At 42.4% G+C, this 22,933-nt stretch overlaps 1 protein-coding gene across 10 annotated transcripts in view; it reads left to right on the forward strand.

The window, feature by feature from the left end:
• Positions 1-19,362, forward strand: part of grin1a (glutamate receptor, ionotropic, N-methyl D-aspartate 1a) — a 32,051-nt gene extending 12,689 nt beyond the window's left edge. For 2 of the 10 annotated variants that reach the window (XM_070989325.1, XM_070989330.1), the window contains 15 exons: positions 771-915; positions 1,957-2,043; positions 2,468-2,612; positions 2,942-3,072; positions 4,005-4,169; positions 5,025-5,143; positions 5,499-5,611; positions 6,216-6,364; positions 6,509-6,666; positions 7,222-7,383; positions 7,682-7,791; positions 8,152-8,297; positions 13,111-13,137; positions 13,932-14,042; positions 17,372-19,362. In XM_070989325.1, coding sequence (XP_070845426.1) covers positions 771-915; positions 1,957-2,043; positions 2,468-2,612; positions 2,942-3,072; positions 4,005-4,169; positions 5,025-5,143; positions 5,499-5,611; positions 6,216-6,364; positions 6,509-6,666; positions 7,222-7,383; positions 7,682-7,791; positions 8,152-8,297; positions 13,111-13,137; positions 13,932-14,042; positions 17,372-17,440 — 1,837 coding nt within the window. In that variant the 3' untranslated portion in view covers positions 17,441-19,362. The remainder of the gene's footprint in view (positions 1-770; positions 916-1,956; positions 2,044-2,467; positions 2,613-2,941; positions 3,073-4,004; positions 4,170-5,024; positions 5,144-5,498; positions 5,612-6,215; positions 6,365-6,508; positions 6,667-7,221; positions 7,384-7,681; positions 7,792-8,151; positions 8,298-13,110; positions 13,138-13,931; positions 14,043-17,371) is intronic. The other 8 variants (XM_070989326.1, XM_070989331.1, XM_070989329.1 and 5 more) reach the window with 5 other exon arrangements.
• Positions 19,363-22,933: the final 3,571 nt, after the last annotated feature.

Here is a 22,933-nt window from a genome sequence, read left to right on the forward strand (position 1 = left end):
TCTGTTGAGGGGCGTCACAATTCAGTTCTTATGACAAACAAGTTTATTAACAAGCAATACTGGAAGCCAACCATTTCTGAGATTTCTTTCCAGGACACATCCAGAATTTTTGTTCTTATTATTATCATTTTTATTTCTACTTCAACTCATATGCATTTCTTTAACATTTGGATTTTTTAACTGTGAGGCCAGGGAAACATTTTCAATGTAGCACAAGAAATCTGCAAGTTAAATTTAAAGCCTGATTTCATTCAACCAGATGCATCAAATCTAGATTTCTCAGTTCAACAGGCAGCTGTCAGCAAACCTCAACCCAACCCGCCTATTTAGATTTCTATGTAAAATATGTTTATTTATATATTTTATTCAAGTTTTGACTGGGAAGTTGTCTTACAGAGTTACAGGTTCAGCAGGTTTTCCAGAAGGTACTAGAAACCCTGGATCTGTCACTTCCAAATGAAACGAATGAGCTTCGACTGACCCACTTAGAGCAGTTTCTCAGCAGCACAACAAAAAGTAAATGCACTGCTTCCCAACAGATGTGGTGACAAATCCAGCAGATATCATCACAGCTCAACAACCACAGCTCTGGCCTGATCAGCATATTTTCAGCTGTGGCGAATCAGTCATTTTACCACATGCACTGAATTGAGAGCAGAACGATATAAAATAAAATGCACTGTTAGACTCCTGAAGGATGACACGATATCCATGCATGAACACATGTGTGCTCATTTACTCAAATAATCTTTTTCGTTTGCTTCCCATAGGGTGCTGATGTCATCTAAATACCCAGAGGGCCTCACAGGACGCGTCGAGTTCAATGATGACGGAGACAGGAAGTATGCCCACTACAGTATTCTCAACTACCAGAAGAGTCGACTCATTCAAGTCGGCATATATAATGGAACGCAGGTAAACTGACAGACAGAGGCAAGTCTGGCTACTTGACACAGCTGCAATGCAAGTTTATAGATATTTAAAAAGAGAGGTCCATTCCCTAGTTTCCGCTTACTCCCCACGTTTTTTATTCATACAGGACATGCAGCTCCAGTTTTCTATCTATAGTACAATGCAGTTAATGTAGGGCAACCCCACAGTCCTCAGTCTGCAAAGCAACACTCTGCAGTTCAGCCAAAGCTGTTCGGCTGCAGCAGTAGTCTAGCAATAGATATTAAGCTACTATTTAAGCATTTGAAACTGATTTTGCAAGGACAGACTGCTGTAGCATCATGTCACCTTTGGTTGAATCATTGCTTGCTATGAACTATGCATGTTTTTCTGCTCTGGAACGAGGATTGCAGATTTATCCACTGTTAACAGCACTCAACTCTAGATGGCAAGCAGGAGCTGCATGTATCTGAAAATGAAAGCTCACCATGTCCTTCATCAGCCCTGGGTATGAAATAGTGACAAAAGGGAGGGAGAAAAGATCATTTTACAATGCACAACCAAATTTTTCAGATAGAGATCCTTCCTTCCAGACAGCCTCTGGCTTCCATTTATGTCAATTTATACCAAGATGCTGAAATTTGGGATTTTAGTGCACCTTCCCATTATGGATAGTATTTTGGCTTTACACCAAAAACATCCCTCATAAAGACTGTAAGATGCAGTTGAAAGCTTGGGAAAAGCTAGTAGGATAAGCCAAATCTAAAATTATATTCATTTGTAAATAAGGATGAATGATTAAACAGACCTGCCATGTAAACACAGCAAACAGCAAGGACTGCGAGCATCAGCGCTTCAGTTCCCTGGTGATAGGTGTGATAATAATAAGTTCCTGAATGATGCACAGGTCAGAGGTTGGTGAAGTAAATAAAAGAACCGCTGAGCTGTGGTTATATAAAGCTGACTCATTAGTGATGCTCACCCACAGTGTTGGAGCCTCATCAGCAGTAAGCCTTCTGTCAGCGTTCACCTATAATGCTGCATATGTGTGTGGCATCGCTGCAGGTGGTAATGAACAATCAGCGGAAGATCATCTGGCCCGGAGGAGAGACTGAGAAACCACAGGGCTTCCAGATGTCCACTCGATTAAAGGTAGGGTGCCTACGCTTTGCTGCTGCAATGTGACATTCGCGTCCACACAGATAGAGGACGGACCTGAGTTGATATGCTCGTGTTGGACAGTGCGCTGACATTTGTTTCTCAGAGGGGAATGAAGTTAATCTATGTTCATAAAGGCAGCAGTGATGTATGTGCTATGACTTTTATCTCTTCAAATTTCTCATAGGCTTGAAAGAATCTCTCATTTGTATCCTTGTCAGTTATTTTTCCATTCATCTGTCTGTCTTTGTGCGTCCATGTGTATCTGTGGAGTTTGTACATGGGTATTTGTGTATCTGCTGGGTTTTTCCAAATGTCTTTTCTCTCTCGCTCACTGTGCCGCACTCAAGTCCCCCTGGATCGAGACGGAACCAGCTCTGAGTACGTGATAAACAGCTTTCTGTCCCGTCTGTTGTAGATAGTGACGATACACCAGGAGCCATTTGTGTATGTGAAACCCACTCAGCCGGATGGAACATGCAAGGAGGAAATGACATTAAATGGAGTCTTAATTAAAAAGGTTATCTGCACTGGGCCCAATGAGACCATCCCAGGTAACACATCAGGGACGTTTATATTATCACTGTGCTTTTACTGCACCCGCCAAACACCCACTGGAGATGCATACATATATATGCAGTAGGTATCTATATATGTATGCATGAGGCTGAGTGTGCCATTCAGAATGAGAGATTGTTGGGATGCTGGGACATGCTTGGTCTGTATGCTGTGTTTCTGGCAAACAGCGTGATTGTGTGTGGTTGTCTGCAGTGCACTGTGTCACGCATTTTGTTCCGTCTACGTGCGCCGACTTTGGATTAAAAAGAAAACAAACAGTCTAACGTGTTTCGTCAAGAGTGATTGTAACTTGCAATGGTTGCTGGTTTTGTTACAGGACGCCCAATTGTGCCCCAGTGTTGTTACGGCTTCTGTATTGATCTCCTGATCAAGTTGGCTATGACCATGAACTTTACGTACGAGGTGCACCTGGTGGCTGATGGGAAATTTGGAACTCAAGAGCGGGTCAGTTTCATGTATTTGTTATATTTTTGCATGAAGCACAAGTTGCATGCAGGATCCCTCATTACACATTTATATAATGTAAGAAAATCTTTTTATTTTATTCCACTAACGGTAATGGTCTCACTAACTATTCAGAGCTGAGGCAATAAGCAGTCATAAAGCAGAGACCCACAGATATCAAATGTCCAGCAGGTGAATTTGCCCACTGTCGTCATTCTACACTTAAAAATTAGGCGAGCAGCAGTCATCATGAGTGTCGTTGTCAATTTTACAAGTGCCACTTAACTGTAATATGAAATAGAACATAAAAAGCAATGTGTGCCATTAAACCTTTTAATGTTTAGATTTTATAGTAAGAACTAGCTGCTCTGTGTGCAGATTATTGCCTTATCAATGGGAAAATACATACAAATCATTTATACACCAAAAATCGTCATCACACATCAAATTCACAGAGAAATAATGTCTCATCCTGGCAGACATCTGGCTCCCTAGCTAAGATTTAACTAATGTTTCCAAGATAGCACTAGTCTAGTTGACACTGGCTGACAGTAAGTTGTAATTATACAAGATGTCACACTGGCAGCATTTTATACAACTATAGGCCTGCACATAGTTATGGACAGTAGGTAATGTGACATATCTCTGGTCTCACATTCATCTCTAAAAAAAAGCCTGTCCTGTAGGCAAAGCATGAGCACAATATTACACCTTTGGTGTTCTTCATTGCATGATCTTATGAACTCCTGAAAACAGCAAATTCTCTTTTGACGTGTAAGACAGAGCCAGTTCCAAAGATCTGGAGCATGCCAAGAACTTAGATCCCCACTAGGCCTCACCCAAATCCTTAAAGCCTGGAAACATTCTGTGGTCTAGACGACAGCAGGTTGATCGCTGATTGTCATGTTAACACCTTCCTTTTGGGGCTTCAGGTAAACAACAGTAACAAGAAAGAGTGGAATGGCATGATGGGAGAGCTCCTGGGGGGCCTGGCTGACATGATTGTGGCCCCGCTGACTATAAACAACGAACGAGCCCAGTACATCGAGTTCTCCAAACCCTTTAAATATCAAGGCCTCACCATCCTTGTTAAAAAGGTAAGTGTTCACCTTCAGACCATTTGGTGCCAAACAACCACTGGGGAGTTGCATGTATTTTAATCCTCAACTCACTAAGGCAACTTTTATCCATCTCCAACACAGTTGTTGTTTTACACATCACAAGCACACAGAAACAGTGATAAGGCTGAGAAAATTGATATGGGCAACATATGACTGCTGATTTATCAGGGAGAAATTCAAAAACACAGAAAACAGGTTCGTTCGAGGCGTCTCCAGGATACCATCCCTATCATTTCACCTCATGTGGACAGCAGAGGTTGTTGCATTTAAAAGATGGATGAGCAACAGACCAGGTTGATGACAATGCATCATTCATGTGAAAACAGGTCATCCAGTCAGTCCAGTGGGAGCTGAATTTATATGCAGCTACTATCAGTTTTTGCTGTATCACAGCCATACCAGTTTCTTAGCCTAACGTTCTAGCCTATTTGCTGCAACTCACATAAACTTTACATCACACAATCTGCATTTATTTTTCTCAGTTCTTGCTATCAGGTGATGCAGAGCTGACTTTTCAAATCAAGCAGCGTTTGCCTGATCATAAAAATGAACTCCACCTTGAAGTTGTGTGATTGACTAAACCAACACAAGCAAATTCCAAGAATCTGCTTGATGATTTTAAGCCCATTCAGACATGAAGAGACACAAAAGTCTGCCTGGAACAACAGAAAAATCACATAAAACAATCTATAGCAAAACTTATCAGCTTATCTGTACTCAACTGTACAAACAGGATGGTGTTTTCCTTTATCTTGGTCTATAATATGCAAACAGAAGGTGATCAAAGTTGTTCATTATCAGTCTACAACTACCTGCGGTGTGTGTTTTCAGGAAATCCCTCGCAGTACACTGGACTCGTTCATGCAGCCTTTCCAAAGCACGCTGTGGCTGCTGGTGGGTCTTTCGGTGCATGTGGTGGCGGTGATGCTTTACCTACTAGACCGGTTCAGGTACAAGGAGGACCTGTGTTTGTATGTCTGTGCCTGTGTGAGTGTATTCATGTGTAGTCATGACTGACTGAATGAATGAATGCGTGTGTGTGTACATGCACTCGTGCGTGCTGTAGATCTTCCCTCAGTGTGGACACAAAGGCAGACAGAGGTGAAGATTGGCTCCAACCATCCCACCGCTCTGTCCCTGTGCAGCCGTCTTTGTCTCTTTTCTTTCGGAGTTTGTGTCCCTCTTGCTTTGCTCGCTCATGTTGAGTTTCCTTCCCTGCCTGGGGTCGCCAGGGTTTTCCCCTCTACAGGTTATCTATGATTTCTCATTTTATCTCCTGCAATCCTCCCAATTTGTTCCCTCTAGCCCGTTTGGAAGATTTAAAGTAAACAGTGAAGAAGAAGAAGAAGATGCCCTCACCTTGTCATCTGCTATGTGGTTCTCCTGGGGAGTGTTGCTGAACTCTGGAATAGGAGAAGGTGAGACAGAGCCAGTGAGAAAATAAAGAAAATCTTGACTGAAAATCTCCAAATCATCACCTCCCAGTGCGCTGCATTGCTGTCAAGTACTTCGGTATTTACACCGATTTGCAGTTGTAAAACGACCGAAATTCAAGGCGTCTGTGGCTCCAGGTGTTACCTCGTTGTCATGTTTTTCTTAGAGGATGACAAATGAATTCCTTTCAAATCACATTTTGTGAAGAAAGACATTGCTGCAGCTTGTCTTTCAACAGTTACCTTTGTTTCATTTGTCTTCTACTTTCCTTTTCATGCCTGATATTTTAGTGGGCTACATTAATTTCGTTTGCTCTGGATTGTCTTGTAAACTCTGTGTAATTTTTAATATGAGCAGAGGGTTTATTATAGTTTGCTCCAATATATGGGTTAATAGTCCTTGTTATCTGCTGTGGCAGTAGTACTTGTAACACTAGTAGTAATAACAGTGTCAGGGCTTATTAGTATTGCTTGGTGGAAATGTTACTCAACAGAAAAAAAGTATCTAGCTAGCTATTCTACAGGACCAATCCAATGAGAAACTGAAAATTACTGAGCTTAAAGGTCAAAACTTGAACTCACCACACAGGTGCGCCGCGCAGCTTCTCAGCGAGAATTCTGGGTATGGTGTGGGCCGGCTTTGCCATGATCATTGTAGCTTCATATACTGCTAACCTGGCTGCCTTCCTGGTGTTGGACCGGCCTGAGGAACGCATCACCGGCATCAATGACCCAAGGGTGGGTACAGGATGATACTAGAACCATGTTACTACTCAAGAACAGCAACAACATGTTCATCAACATAAAAAAATGACATATAAAATTATGTTATTAGTAGTCATTACTCGACTGTTTATGTTTCGACCCTGTCTTGCTATACAGCTGAGAAACCCATCGGACAAGTTCATCTACGCCACGGTGAAGCAAAGCTCCGTGGACATCTATTTCCGGCGGCAGGTGGAGCTTAGCACCATGTACCGCCACATGGAGAAGCACAACTATGAGAGTGCCGCCGAGGCTATCCAGGCCGTGCGTGACAAGTGAGTCTCAGCCTGGCCGGGCCGACCAGAGCACGTGTCGGCCGGCTGCTCGAGCTATCAGGCGCACAGACCAGGGTCAGTCCAGTCAGTTAGGGCAGGGGGGGGGCATGGACCTCTGGACCAGATGGAAGCAGCAAGACTTAACCGCAGCATTCCCTCTGATCCAGGCCCATCACCCAGCCAAGACAGCTGCCCAGGGACAGGAGCAAGTGTGGACGTGTCAACAGCACTGGAACCAGTGTGAGGTTAAGCTAACATTGAGTCAAGGAGCACCCTTTTTCAGGTTGTACCCAGACGAACATCTTTGAGATGGGGGGAATCCAATGGGGGACGCGCCCTCACCCATCTGGCATTGGATTTCATTTGGGCAGCGGTAGAGATTGCTGGTAAACGCTGAATGACACACACGATCTGGTGTGCGAGAGAGAGAGAAGGGTGGGAGCCGTAAATGTGTATGTAAATCATTGTACTGTCGCACCGTAACCCCCTCCTTCCCCTCCTCCTCCTCCCTCCTTCCTCCTCCTCCTCCTCCTCCTCCCTCCCCCTCCCCCACAGCAAGCTGCATGCTTTCATCTGGGACTCTGCGGTGCTGGAGTTTGAAGCCTCGCAGAAGTGCGACCTGGTGACCACGGGAGAGCTGTTTTTCCGTTCGGGCTTTGGCATAGGCATGCGCAAGGACAGCCCCTGGAAACAGAATGTGTCCCTGGCCATTCTCAGGTCTGTCCCAGCCGAAGCTGCATTACTCGTATGACTTTTTTGTTTCTTATCAATATGATTTCCTGGTCATGAATTGACCATTTATAACCATCCAATACATCGCCTTATGTTACATCTTCTCTCTCTGTATCTTCCCTTTCCTTCCCTCTCTGTCTGTTTGTCAAGTTTATGTCTGATTGTCACTTGTCCTCCGTTTCATTTGTGTTGCTATCTGGGAGTGAGCGGCTCAAATACTCCGTCATTTGCGGCGTGTATTAACTTTGTCACCTCTCTCCCCACCACCCCCAACCCCCTGCAGTTCTCATGAGAATGGCTTCATGGAAGACCTAGATAAAACCTGGGTGAGATACCAGGAGTGTGACTCAAGGAGCAATGCCCCAGCCACACTCACCTTTGAAAACATGGCAGGTATGGTCCTTATCGCGCAGAGAAAGCGTTAAAGTGATTGGACAAAAACTGCAGTGGTAAGGTACTGTAGCGCTTTTTTGTCCAATACCTTTACAAAATCGTTGTTTTAGTGTCGCGTGGGTGCTCTGTGGAAGTGTGCCGTACAGTATCTTGTGCTGTGATTTGGTGCGGTTGTGGTCTTCTATTAATAGTGTGTAGTTTACAGCCGCCGTCGTCAGTGGGAGCTGATTGAAAAAGGAGGGGCGACCACTGAGCAAGACCATGCATTCCTGCTCAGTGGAAGCGGCGGGGTTGTAGAGGGTTGTAGCTCACATATCTCCACCTCTGCTCTGTTTCTGTCTGTCTGTACCTTGCCAACAGGGGTCTTCATGCTGGTGGCTGGAGGCATAGCAGCAGGGATCTTCCTCATCTTCATTGAAATTGCCTATAAGCGCCATAAAGACGCCCGCAGGAAGCAGATGCAGCTGGCCTTTGCGGCCGTCAATGTCTGGAGGAAGAACCTGCAGGTAGGATTTATCCCCTCTGCCCGCTCACACCCAGGTTGGAAGGGCTGAGACTGGGGTGCAAGAGAGCCAACAAAGCCCCTTCCTCACAGGGCTCAATTTGTGTCTCTCAGCCTCTCTCTAAGCTTTTCATTTTGCACGTAGCGGTGGTCAGACTGCCAGATCACCGTACGAGAAACCGTGATCTCTGATGCCTTCATGTACTGTAAGGCATCCTCAGTGGCCACCCATTAGCTCCTAACAGTTCCCAGAGGCCAATGGCGCCCGTATCTCTTCTGTGTGCCTGCAGGAGAGTAAGGAGGCCTCTGGAAGTCAAGCTGTGGCCGGGACCCCCTCATTAGTATGTAACTAAATAGCAGAACCATTTCCACCCCCATGTCACCTCTCGCTGTTAGGGTAACAATAAGATAATTAGCCTTGTGACACTCTAACATGATGGACATCCGAATTTAAACTTCACCCTCCACGTCCATAGCATGAACTAGTATTTTCTAAGCTGCTGCCCTGGTGCTTATATGCTTCATAAGGTCAGATGACGTGGACATGGAAAGCCAATAAAATGAAGCAAATGTACTGCCAGAAACACCATGAGAACAATAACTACTGATAACTATATGGTTGATGTGCCTTCATCAAGTCATCATTGATTTCCTTCAGCTAACAATACAAATAGAGCATAAAGATTAAAATCAATGCCCTGGCTCAACCACACTGCAGTGACCCAGTATAGTATAATTGTAAAGTGTGCCATGCTACATGTACATTGTGTTTCCTTATCCGCTGCAGTGTCCATACTGCAGACACCAAATACGAGACAAACTTATGTTGCGTGTCCAGAGGCTTCATGCAACACAGTGAGAGCAGAGGCAGGCGTCAATTTAATGGGTCAGTTCACTCAAATTAAAAAAAAAAGTTTTTCTACTTGCCGCAGTGGTATCTAGTCATGCAGGCTGTTTTGGTATTACATGCACGGTTTTGAGGTTCTGCCAAACCAAACCAATGAAGTGGGGATGCATGGAATTGAATTCATGATTCAAAGACATTTGCATGGCAAGATACTACTAAATGAGAGGTTTTTTTTCTGTTTTGAAATTCGAGTGAACTGACCCTTTAAGCTGCAATCAGCAATAAGGTCCTCTGCTCAGCCGACGAACATGATTTGCCCTCACAATCCAGTGCAATCAAACGTGGCTGTGAGGAGTTGGAGCATTGGAGCGCCCCTCCTCCACCCACACACCCTCCCTTCCGTTCCTCTTAATGGTATCACTCCCTGATTGGGTAGCTTGGATGTACCGGGGTTCCACGTTTAATAGCCAGCCACACTATGCGTCTGTTGTGTGGCCCTGGCAGCCCGTCTGCTGACTCTCTGTAAGCCTTGAACCAAAGCTCAGTATTAACCCTGCTGAATAGAGACAGCAGGGCTGGAGAAAGGTACAGTATAAAATCACAAGTGCCTGTCAGCAAATCAATGTCCCTCTGAGAGTGTCTGCCATCGACCTGACTACTGTATGTAACTGTCATGAGTGTCCTCATATGGATGTGTGTTTTCTAGGCGCAAATATCAGACAAATGCATGCGAGGGTGGGGGCGGGGGTGTCACTGAGAAAGGAGAGGGACACACTAAACTGCCCGTAGACCAGCTCATTTTATATCCATGTCAGCGATGATCACGTTGATTTCTCTGCGCCGCTGAACAAAGACGGCTCATGCATGCTCATCTTGCTCATGGACCGTCACTGTGGGCCCTAGAGCTAACATAACGGACACAGACAATCTTCACCGCCCTAAATATAACCACTATAATGGGGTCTCATGCAAGGATCACAGAGTTAGCCCACAAAGTCAAGTCAAGTTGATACAATCTGTTCCGTTCTGTTCTGCGTGAATGTTATTCAGGGTATTATTCATACTGTTTGGGTGCACTGATTTGATTACTCATCGTGATCTCATTTCCACAAATTAAAAATGACAGCTTGGTTATGTAGGACACAAACTCATCACGATGGAAAATCTAAGATCACAGTTTATGTGGCCTCCTCCTTCCTTAGTACGGCAAGCACTAAAACCTGGAGTCCCATTGTTGGCATCATTTTGACCGCTTGTACGTGTGTTTGTATGTAACTACGTGCTTATACTACCTCAGGTTGGTGTATTATGCAAAGCATTGTAAACAAATACCCTTAAGCAAAGATACGTAACCTGAGAGAACATGCACTTCTGACTAACCTTAATCTGTTCATGTAATACATCCCTCATCCTCTGCAGGCTGACACTATCTCTACATGCGCTTAATGCTCAAAACCCCTGAATATATAAGTTTATGAGCTACCACACCACCAACCATATGTAATCCTTTGCAAAGAAATAAAGGTGCATGCACTGTTAGAATTGCATGATTAAGGTATTCCAGCTTTAAGGAGCTGTAGCCACAAAGATGTAGTGGGCATAAACCTACTTAACGTCATTTAGTTCATATTTATATTCTGGTAACAGATTTTAGCAGCCTTTTTAATGCTGATATAAATCTTTATGATCTAAACTTATAGTTTACGTTACACAGAGTATGTAAAAGATGTGCTGTGTAGCCGCACAATCTTACATAAGATTTTGTTTCTTTTGTGACAGATGTGTGATAAAAGAGGAAATGAAACACAGCCAGTAACTTAACTGTTTTGGTTCACTCTCACAGCTTTCATAGCATTGTTTTTAGCCATGGCAGCCATCTGTTTCCAAAGATATTTGGTCTCAGATTGAGATTTGATTGAGACCAAAACAGAGCTGAAACACAATGAAAATGACACTTCCAGGAGGCCAAAGCTAGTTTTTGCTTTGTATCAGCAAAGTACATATGTAAATATGCAACCTCTCCATATCAATTGAAAAGACTATGACAGCCGTCTTGTCAGGTCTCAAAAACAGTTCACACTTGCAACATGGTTCATGTTTGAATCGAATGCAGTCATGCTAACAGAGACACACGCATAGGTTTACAGTCTTAAAAATGAAACTGGTCTGATTACTAGATGAAAGAAGTGCTCTCTCTCTGTGCCAAGGATCAGCTCGGCTCAACGTGACTACGAAAGATGGCAGTGTGCACGACATCCTTCACTGACAAGGTGTACAGAGGCTTAAAATCCTGTGTGAGCGTTTCAGCTCATAATATTGGCAATAATATCAGGCTGGTATGAACTGTATAGGCTATATGTGTTTTATATTTGCATGGGACACTTGTTTTGCAACCTGGTCTTAATACTATTAATTATAACATGTTCTATAAATTTACATCATACAGATTTATATCTCTATATGTTGACTGATTTGTGTGTGATCACTGGTACTGACAGCTGACCCAGTGTGTTGTTGGCCACTACATCACTGACAGGCTACGTGTCTGGCTTTCCCTTTCAAAGCAGATGTTACTCAGAAGTGCACTGTCTGAACAAGACTGAAGCTGGTGTCAGTCTGGGATGAAAACAAAGTGTCAGAAACCCTGTTGTGTGATGATGATGATGATGATGATAATGATGATGATGAAGATGATAATGGTGTATAATGATGATGCACTGTGGCAGCTCGCTTCTGTTTCCGGCAAGAAACAAGCGCCCGCTGTACACGGTGCGAGTCCCATGGCACGCTTCATCTGACGGTCCAGCATGCCATGCATGGCCGGGACTGTGCACACGCAGCACCTCATCAGGGCTCAGAGCAGCCAGACTGCACTCCTGCAGTCTCAGACGTGTAAGAAATGGGGGAAAGTAAAGATTAAAAGAAGAGAACCGACGTCACTTGGGCATTGATTTTTCCTGAACCAAGACCCTTACAGTTAGACTCTCTTGTCACGCAGGCTGATTTTCTCCATTTACTAACATGAGATGTTATCTTCCAACAGGAAAAAAGATTTCATTTACTTGCATTTACCTGCAAAAAAAATTGAGTGATATCATGCACCAATCACTTCTCAGCCAGCTCTCATCTATCCTCCAGGCCACCTGATATCATGTCATTTGGGGGTTGAGAGAAAAGTGCTGGTTGATGGGGTGAAGGGTGGTACAATTGTGCCCTGAGAGTGCCTAGTCATGTGACCTGATGAAAAAGGATGTACTGCGGGGCCAGTGCTGGCCAGGACTGACTTGTCATGCTATTTGTTTTGTGTTTACTTATTCTATGTTTTCCCCCCTTTATCCCTCTCTCCATCCATAAAACCTTTTGGCATGTTGAAATTCACACCACACTGCCCCGCCCGCCCAAAGGGCCTCCCTCCCTGCAACTACTCATCCTTCACTTATACTTTGCTGAACATCCACCATAGAGGGCTTTCTTTTTTTAGAAAGAGCATCTTTTAGCCTCCATCTGCTCAGATCATCATGATATCAAGCGTACAGAATTGCACATCTTTTCAGTTTCGCACTTTAACTTAGAGGAAGAATATTTTTTGCAGCCACAGTAGGTGACATTCCTTTTCAGACCTTTTCTTTCCTTAGTTCATACTCCATCTCATTCCCTTGTGTGTGGGGTGAATTTCCATTATACCACTTTAAGGTATAATGACTTTCAATGGGCTTCAATTACTGACTTTTGTCGCTGCTGTTTTCCCTCTGATATGCATTTTAGTGGCCTCTGATACTGTAGCTTCTTGACTTTTTATACCTGCCTGGCTTTGGATGTGGATGTTTGCTTTGCTAGTTTTTTTTTTTTTTTTTTTTTTAAATATCCGCCCTTTTTAGTTCCTTTGGCTTTTGCGTAAGGATCTTCTTTAAAGTAATAACGATCAAGTGGATGGAAATTTATTTTACTTTTCTTTTCTCCCCCTATGCAGCCCTCTTCCTCTCTAGAGACTCAGGATGTAAGAATACCTTAATATGAGTTTTTTTGCACACAAACACCCAGTTATTGTGCTGAGAGTAGCTGTGGGGCACTCTGATGGTATGAGGGAGGGAGGGCACCAAATTGTTCCACCAACTTGTAAGGATATGGTTAAAACTGCTTCTTTTTTTTCTTTCTTATTTGTTTTTTTTGACAGGACTGTATTTCTAAATGTTTTCCAGAGCTCTGACCAGGGTCAGAACTGAGTCCAGAGTAGATTCTAGATATTTCATTATTATATCTGCTATACTGTTCAGCTGATCCATTCATTTAAGATCCTGTGTGTGTTGAGTAAGTGTGTGTTCAGGCAACAGTGAGTGTACAGGCAGCATCTTTTAGATGGTTTAAGTAGTGCAACGTAGGTATCACAACCACTGACATCTTTACTAGTCATCACTCATTCCAATGCATTTCTAGGGGCCAACTGAATGTGTCAGCACATTTCTAGAGGACTACTGTGCCATCTTGTGTAGTCCCGCTGTGACAATGTTGCGTAAAATGTAGACGAATGCCCTCATATCAGACTGAGCAGACTATTTCCACTCTCACATCTAACAGGCTTTATCCCTTTCTTTCTCCCTCTTTGCACATTTTATATTTCCAAATGCTCTATTCTTTCTCACAAGGACCCTCCCTCTATTTAGACAATAAAAAGTAAGGTAATTTACTTGGGGGGGTGGGTGGAGGTGGGAAGAGAGATTGGGTGAGACTGAAACCACGGTTATCACCCCAGCCAGAGAACATGAATAATGTTTCTACATATATTTATTTTAGGATAGGAAAAGTGGTAGAGCAGAGCCCGACCCCAAAAAGAAAGCCTCTTTTAGGTCCATCAGTACCACCCTGGCCTCCAGCATCAAGAGACGTAGGTCCTCCAAAGACACGGTAAGGAGACGAAGAAGCAGCATCTTCCCTTGTTTATTCCGCCTCTCTTTCCTCCTCTCCTCTTCTGTCTCTACTCTCACCCCTCTCCTTTCTCTGTCCTCTTTACCCACATCTCCATATCTGACCGCAAGACAGCGCCATGTTCAACTCACCCATTTCCACACGGCTCCGCGGCCTCTGCCACGTGTCTGTCCGTTCACCATCGATCAGCCATCACCATTTAGCATCTGTAGGTTCTCTGCAGGCGGAGGGTATCAGTGCAGGATCTCAGGTCAGGCCAGGCCAGGAGCTGGGCTCTGAATTTGGGGAAGGGGCTTCCCACATGTCCAGGATTTTGGGGGGTTTTGATGGGATTAGTGGCGTGTGACAAAAGCAAGCAGTCTGCCAGTGGTGTTTTGTCTTGGGCTGCTCTTCCTCCCTGCCTCTGGTTTGGACGTGGATTCTGGCGATGGTGTCCATTTTTGGTGGTGTTGTGATGTGTGTGTGCTGTGTGTGTGTGTGTTTTTTCTATATTTGTGTTGGTGTCCTGTCGTTTTTGACTGCTTGATCCTTTGTATATCCATCGCTTCTTTGAACCAATCCTGCGTGCACTTCCTCTGTTTGGATTTCAGCCGCTGTTGGTTTGCTTTTGGTTTGAAAAGCATGCGCTGGTATCGTGTCATTTTTCCAAAATCCATTTCCAAGGTAGTCGTGATGGCCAGTCGTCCTGGGAAGAAAACTAATGTCTTGTCCTTTTTATCAACATGTCTATTTCAGGATTACACTCATGGATTTCTATTAATCAATTTACTTTTTGCTTTGTCATATTTTGTTTGTCATAATTCTTGTTTATTTTTCAGTGTCCTTGTGGTGCATGCCTCTTTCAGGGTATATTTTCAGGTGGTGAAGACAGTCTTCTTTTATGTTTTAATTATTGTTTTGATGGGCTACAAAATCTGTGAAGCCTTAGACTCTCACTGTGTTACAAATACAAGCTATTCTTTTTTTTTTTTTCTAAATCTCTTTTTGCACCATTTCTATATCTCTGTTTGACTCCTTTGTTGCAGCACAATGAGAGTGTCAGGCTTTTCTTCATTCTTTCACAGTTCAGTTCAGTCCTGCTCGTTGCAGTTGGGAGGTTGTACTCCACAAGCGTGGAGTGCTCTGACAAACCAGTGACCCGCAGTCGTTTGTGCCCGGCTGCTCTGCCAGGCATAGCTGGTCGCTGACCAAATCTGGCATGAGACTCTTAAAAAACCAGCAATAATCCCTGGAGATAGCACAGACACCTTCACAGAAAGGCTGCTGTATTAACATTGTGTTTTGAATGTGTTTCTCAGGGGAGATGTAGCCTATGGAAGCTAAGGGGTGACAAAGTAAAAAGGGTTTTTGTGTATTTTAATTTGATTTCCTGTCTTTCTCTCTTTCTACTTGCTTCAACTGTCTTTTTTGGTTTTTATGGATGTTTCTGCATTGAACCAAACCTCCTTTACTCTCCCCTGGAGATTGTTTCTCAATATAATTGGTCTCGTTGGAAGAGAAGAAGAGTCGGATCACCATTGTTAATATGTCTGTTTGAGGGTTCAGATGCTGGTTTTTGGAGCCCAAGTGGGCTCAAATGGTTCAAAGTGGAAAAATAAAACAGGATTTAGTGTAATTTTAAAAAGATGCTCCAATTGAAAGATTTGCCATCCTCAGTCTTTGACCATTATTTTGATTTTATATAAATGTTCTTATTTTATATTAATGGATATCAATGGACTTGAGTGTCAGTGTCCCTCACCCACATGCCACACTGCTCCTCTCTCCCTCTGCAAGCATGCCAATGACTGTAATTGTCATAGCTGTAGTAACAGTAGAAGACATAGAGATAATCTTTGTAGCTGTGCCATATATTAAGAAGAATCACCATAGCTGTATTGAATAAGTAGCTTTATAACCATTAACTGTGGTTGTGATGTCAGTGAAGTGTCTCTCTTTTGCTGGTTCACTTGACCCCAGTAGGGTGCGCTGTTAGCAGGCCCTCAAGGTACAAGACATGAGGAGACCCAAATGGGGGCTGTAAGCCATATGATGATGCAACTCACGGGTCAAGGGCATGAGGAACATCCACTCTGACTCAATTTTGAAAATTTAACATTTTGCTATTCAGTCTGGATGTTGCCCCATCTGTCAGCATGTTAGTTGCATCATAACAGCTTCTGAAGCTCATATGCTTGAATGTATTGGCTCTATCAGCTTGAAACGAGAGGCACTTAAATCCTAAGATCTTGCTGAATTGAGACAGACAAAAAGTACATTTGAGATGGGTACACCAAGGCAAGACTCTTCCCTGTTTTGGTTCTGCAATACTGTATTCATCTGTAATGCATTCGCTGTACAAACAAAATGTGTTTTCTTGCACATTGGACGTTACGAAACAGGTCTTTCCAACGTATAGCTCTGCGAGTGTGGATTATGATTGGCATGTTGGAAATCAGATGGACTGTAAAGAACACAATGCAGACAAGTTTATTACTTGTGTTCCAAAACATGAAGCTAAAAAAAAGAAGCTCCATTTCTGATGTAATTGACAATACTAACAATGTTTTTTACGAATTGTTGTTTAACCAGGTTTCTATATTTTTGCTTATCAGCAGAGAAAGCAGCCTCAGCACTGTAACAATGTGACTTACTGCTGTCTGTCCACACACTCAAAAGACTCAGTCAAAAGCAAAATCATCGTTGCCATAGAAACTGCATGGAATCGGGCTCCTGTTTCCCCTCTCAGCACCGTAGACGCCTATAATTCAATGCACTCCGCTTTAAAAGAAGCACAGTGAAGCGGGGACTGGACGATAAGAGTCCGACACAACAGCACTTTGAAATCAGCCTAAAATTCATCTTCTCCTCCAGAGCTGCAAAAATTAGAGAAGCCGCCTGTCTGCATGCGTACGAATGACTGTGGGGAGATAAATGAGCTGTCCGTTTCACCCGGGGAATGATCACCCATGTTGTAAGGCCAAAAAAATGAATGATACCTGATTCAAATTTGCTGTTGTCTAAACTCAGGAACTTACGTCTGCTCCCGACTAGCCCACCTCAGGCACGACCAAACTGCTTTACAAAATCCAACTAAACGCATTCAACAAAAACTTCAAAACTGAGGTGTGCCTGAGAGGGGTTAGAGAACCCTCCTGCTTCCAAATTTCTGCAGAAATGAAGCACAGGTGTTCTTAAAATTAAAAAGAAAAAGATGATTATACTAAGCTTTCAGAAACTAAGCTGCCAAATGCTGCTTTTGTCAAGGAGTGACATGCTGTTATGTGTGTCCCTTCCTCCTTCCCCCCCATTTCTCTTCACCTCTGCAGCAGTACCCACCCACTGACATCACGGGCCAACTCAACTTGTCTGACCCGTCTGTCAGCACTGTGGTGTAAAGAGAGGGAGGCACTGACTTTCCCCAAGGAGAGAGGAAACGAGACGAGGAGGGAGTGGAGGGTACAGGAAGGGGGAGCCCATCTCCTCGTTCCCTTCGCCGCCGAAGCCGAAGCTTTCATTTCACCGCCTGCCAACGGAGCTTTCGAGGAAACTGCTTGCTGAAGAAGTGGCTGAAAAACACTGAACTTGCACCTTTTTTTAAAGTCAGGATTACCTGGCGTTAGATGTTTGTAGGGTCCCTGAGCATGCACAGAAGAACCCATCCGACTCACATATACGATCTTTTCCTTCTGTATGTTATTAGCTAACTTATTTAACCTTGTTTTTGTCCTTTTTTCTCACAGAAATTTACTTAATGTTTGATGTTGACTACTTTCAAATTTCCTGACCAGCTGTATATCTTTAGTAAGCCAGGTTTAGTTTGGTTAAGTAAATGGATAAACTAGTTTTGGTGCAAGTACTGTACACGACATATCACTTCCAATTAGGGCTTAGAAACCATATTAATATCTAGTTTTTCTTAGCAACATATACTGCAATACAAGACGTACTGTAAGCTTCAATGGATATCAAGTATTTTTTAACAGGGACTACCTGTGTTTTTAGCTACAATTTAAGGGTTTTTAGATGATGTTTGATTAATTTGGAAGCACTAATCATGGCACTAATGGTGAGCATAGGACTGATTTTGTTTGCCAGTGAAGATGATGGAAGCATGTGTGTGCTTGTATGTGAATAAGAGTTTTATGTACATGAATGATGAAATTGATTACGCTTATTTTGAAGGCTATATACCAGATTCTGTATTTTATCTTTTTCCCCTGTAATTTTGTACTAATCTGCCAACTGCATGTTTTATTTCTAGTAAGCACTCAGTTTCTTAAAGAAAACCTGTCAAGCTTTACTATCATTTATAGCAAGAGATAACCAGGTGAACGTATGAACGCACAGATTCATTTGCAGTCTGATGAAACCGTTCTGTTAGGCTGGGGTTTTTACATCCAAACATGTTTGAGACACTCAGCCGTAAGCCATGTGCGCTTGGGGATGCCCTCTCTCTTCCTCTCTCCTGCCAAAGCAGTCTTTCTCATTTCCAGTCTCCAAGGGGTTGCATCAAAGGGCCAGGTTTTTCACCCAACCAACACTCGGTGTTTCATGCAAAACTTCCTCCCTGCGCAGCGCCGGGGAACTTTTACATGAAGGAACCCGAGTGAATTGAAAGCGTGGCTCAGCTTGCGAGCTTGTGTGCAGGTCTTGGTTAGATGCGAAAACAGGCCGTTTCCCATTTTCTGGAGCTGAGAAACCGCTGCTGTTTGTGCAAAAGACTATCACACCCTCTCTGGTGTCTGGCACTGCATAGCACTTTATGCTGAGGGGTCTCCCAAACTGTAAAAAATAAATAACTATTGTTTCACAGAAACAGAACCACTCCACCATCAGACAGAGATATCAACTTCTCCACATGTTTTAATTTCACAAACTGTCGTATCTGCAAAGTCTTTGCAAGACAAATAATGACACTTTCAAAGAAACTGCTAAAACAGAATTTGGTTTCTAAACTTGAACCTGAAGAGTTTGTTTGTGATCATGTTCTCATTCTGGCCTATGCATGCTGACGTGTTTCTCTCAGTGCTTTGTTTTTGGATGCCTGTTGTTGCTTTGTACAGTTCAACTTAGGTTGAATGAACTGTAAATAGAGCCTGGTTCAGTGTAGATAGGGTTGAGGAGATCGCACTGCGCTTGTATTACGACTGCAGCTGAGAATGTTTTTAACTATAGTTACACACACACACACACACACACACACACACACACACACACACACAATGTTGTTTTTCTTACCTTTTCCAGTAAAGATCTTGCATTGACTCATCTTGTTTATACAACTGTAAATAAAATATACTTACATTGCGAAGTCTAACCAATCCTGTTATTTTATTATTTTTAGGCCTGTACCTAACAGTTACATTATCATTTAATATGTTAACTTTTTTATTATTCACTTTATTGTGTATAAAATATCAGGAAACCCAGAAAAAAGGTCAAACAATTTCCCAGTGGCCATGGTGATATCCTCCAAATAGCTTTTTTTTTTTTTTTTGTCCAACCAACGGACTGAAACTAAAAGATGTTCAATCCCTGATGATATAAATCAGAAAAAAAAACAAACAAACGTTCACAACGCATATCCTCCCAGATAAATTATTTGAATTGTTAATATCCCAAATTGTTGACAATTAATTTCTTGTGACTGATTCTTTGGCTCATCATTTGAACACAAATTGTTCTTTATCCCTGCACATTGGGAGTGAGCGCGTAACATCTTTGTAGAATAGCACAGCTATTTTAAGAGTTTCAAAGGCTTGACAGTTGCGAATAATGTAAGCACACACTGAACCAGAAAGAAGAAAATCATACATATCAAAGAAAGAAGAAAAAAGATGAAAAGAAACATACAAAAGGAAAACATTTCTTAATATAAGAATCAAAGAGATAGTTTAAAAAAATAAACTAAAATGAATCAAGGCAAGCAAGAGCATCCATTAAGGAAAAGTAGGGCTTGTGTGCAGTGGTCCAGTGGTGGAGCAGCAGTGCGTGATGGATATTTTTAACAACTTTCCTGCTCCCTGACAGTCATCTTGCACAAGGCAAAATGAGGACATCCTCAAAGAAAAACAGATTCTAAATAACAGTGATAGTACATTTTGTGCAGCACTTCTCAAAAACAAGCTTTCAAAGTGCAACACAATGCAAAATGAAAAAAAAAAAAAAAGATAAAGTGGCTTAACGTGATTAGAAGCTCCATTGATTGAACTTCGTTTATATTAAAACTGAATCACTGTGCACGGGGAGCCAGATTTCGAAACTCTGCAGCTCTATAGAGCATTAGATCAGAATAATAATATAAAAATAATCATATTGTTGTGTTGGTCCTGCAGACTGCTCTAGACTGTATGGTTGCCTCCTAACTCCTCTTACTAACCCTTCAAATAAAACTATAAGCAGCAATTTCCAACAAACAAGCTCAGACAATGCCAGCATTTATGACCTGCCCAGCAAGAAGCGGCAGGGAGCCAAAGCCAAAGGCTGGTGAACATTAGCTTAGCAGCTGAGACACATACGTTTACCTCGAGAGCTGATGGAGGAGTCAATGGTGGACTTACATTCATCAGGTTGACGCAAAAAGTACTCCAATGGGATTATTATGATGCTCTATGTCTGGTGAATTTGTACGAAGGAAAATGCTGAAAATAAAATAAAGTGAAGATAAAATGAAGAAGATGAACATGCAGTTAAAGAACCAGGTTTGATGCCGTAAATTAATTCATTAATCATTTGGTCCGGGCTGGATTATCTGGAAAACTAGATTTCCATGAAATCTTACAGCGTGTCATGGTCCTCGTGAATCCCATATAATTTCATCACAATCAGCCCTCATTGGAAATGTTTCCTGCTAAACATATCAATATTATCACTGCAGGCATTTCAGCATGCCTGTTAGCATTTAGCTTAAAGCACCATAATGCCTACATACAGCCTCATAGTGACACTAACATGCCTATATGGTAAGTCTGATCAAATCAAGGGTTTTTCCTCTAAACCTTTGAAAATGTCATGTTGCAAATACAGACACAATGAGGGCTGGGGATGCTGATCTAAAATGAGCAGACATGAATTTTGTTGGACTCATTTAAAACGTATTTTTCTGAACAACCTTCACATGGAGAGGTTAGTAAAAAGACTCTTCCAGTAGCTGAAATGATAGCGCTGGTTAGCCCGCTGGAACGTGGCACCAACAGTCACTGTCACAGTCAGTATAATCTTTAATTAAATGTGGAAGTGTCATCATTAATTAGATCATGGCTGTCATCGTTAATTAATGGCATACCTTGCAGAGGCAGAGGTGGATCACAGCATATTGTCAGGTGAGACATTTGCTCTGGTCCGTCGACCCTCTGCCCTGATCACAGCCGACACTCTGTCACACTTTGTCACAGAGATTAATGTGACTCTGAGTGCTGATTGGTCCTCCGCCAGGTAGATGTGATTTATGGCCGAAGCTTGATTTATAACCACCAATTTTCCGAATTTTCAATCAAATATTTTGCATTTTCCTATTCTGGTGGTGAGTTTTGACATACATGTGAACTCCTATTTACTGTCAGTGACAATTAAAATAGCAAAGTGGGTGATCAGAACAGTTAAGACTCAGCTGAAGGTTGCTCAGCTCTTTTACTGTAAATGTCCTGAAATGGGTTTACTAAAGCCTGATCACCTTGCGTACCTTGACCACCTTTGCCATCCTGTCTTTATTTATTAGTTTGAGGCAACCAGCCCAAGTTTCTATATTGGCAAAAAAACAGATTCAGTAAAACTCAGAAAACACTGAGGTGAGGAAGGACAAATGCTGATGGGCAATGATACTAATAACACTAACACTGGCTTAGGTCTATTCAAGTGAAATATCTCAACAACTAACAGCAGTTACAATAGCAGGATCCTAAAATTGAGGCAGCTAAATGGAATTGAGCCATCATTAATTGTATTTTTTATACCTGTGATTTTCCTGCTGTGACATGCCAGAATGTCTTCCATGAAAGAGGCAGATTTGACTGAAAACACACCTTGTTATCAGTGACAGTGTGACATATTTGTACTCCATATAACGATATCTATATTGTGGATTATTCACCTCATTTCCCTGACAACAAGGGTGTAAGTGAAAACATAAATATAAAATTAAACACATTTCTATTCAAATGGCTTTTTGGTCCCTGGGGAACTAACAGTAATGATGAATAATGATGGAAAATCAAATGTGTTATTTGACATGTTTTTTTGATGGTTTAACACAGAATAATAATCACCAGTAATATTCAGGCCTATATTTTATTGTGGGGATGGGGGGGTAAGGGACCTGGATAATGGATAGGAGGGCACTGACCTAAAAAAGGTTGTAATTCTTCACATTGTCTTCCTCTTCTCTGCTCTGCAGTCAGTTTGGATTTTACATAAAGATCGTCCCATTTTTATTGCCAGCTGCTTCAGTGCTCAGTTATTGGATGGTTGGCAGTTTGATAGCATTCGGCTATTTTACATCTCAGGTATTCCAGAAGACACAGTCCATAAACTCAGGTGGCATAGTTCACCGTACGATACTTGTTTTTGCAATATCTAACATATTGTGAAGGATACAGAAATAAAAATGAGTGACCTGAGTGACAACATGAAGAATAGCTCAAGTGCAACAGTCAGAGGCGCCTTCAAAATAACTCATTATATATTCTGCTAAATTTAGACATCCTCTGAACAGGATCTCAGCAAAAATAGACTTTAAAAAAGCACAGGCAAAGTATAGGCCTGTAGTGAAAACTTCATTTCCATGCTCTACTCAGACATTTGCAAGTCAGGTTTTAAGCTGCACCCATTCACATGCAAATACTGGACAAAAACAACAAGCAGCTCTTCAGTCCAACAGCCTACAATCTGGA

The sequence above is a fragment of the Chaetodon trifascialis genome, chromosome 20, assembly GCF_039877785.1.
Source record: "Chaetodon trifascialis isolate fChaTrf1 chromosome 20, fChaTrf1.hap1, whole genome shotgun sequence".
Taxonomy (NCBI): Eukaryota; Metazoa; Chordata; class Actinopteri; order Chaetodontiformes; family Chaetodontidae; genus Chaetodon; species Chaetodon trifascialis.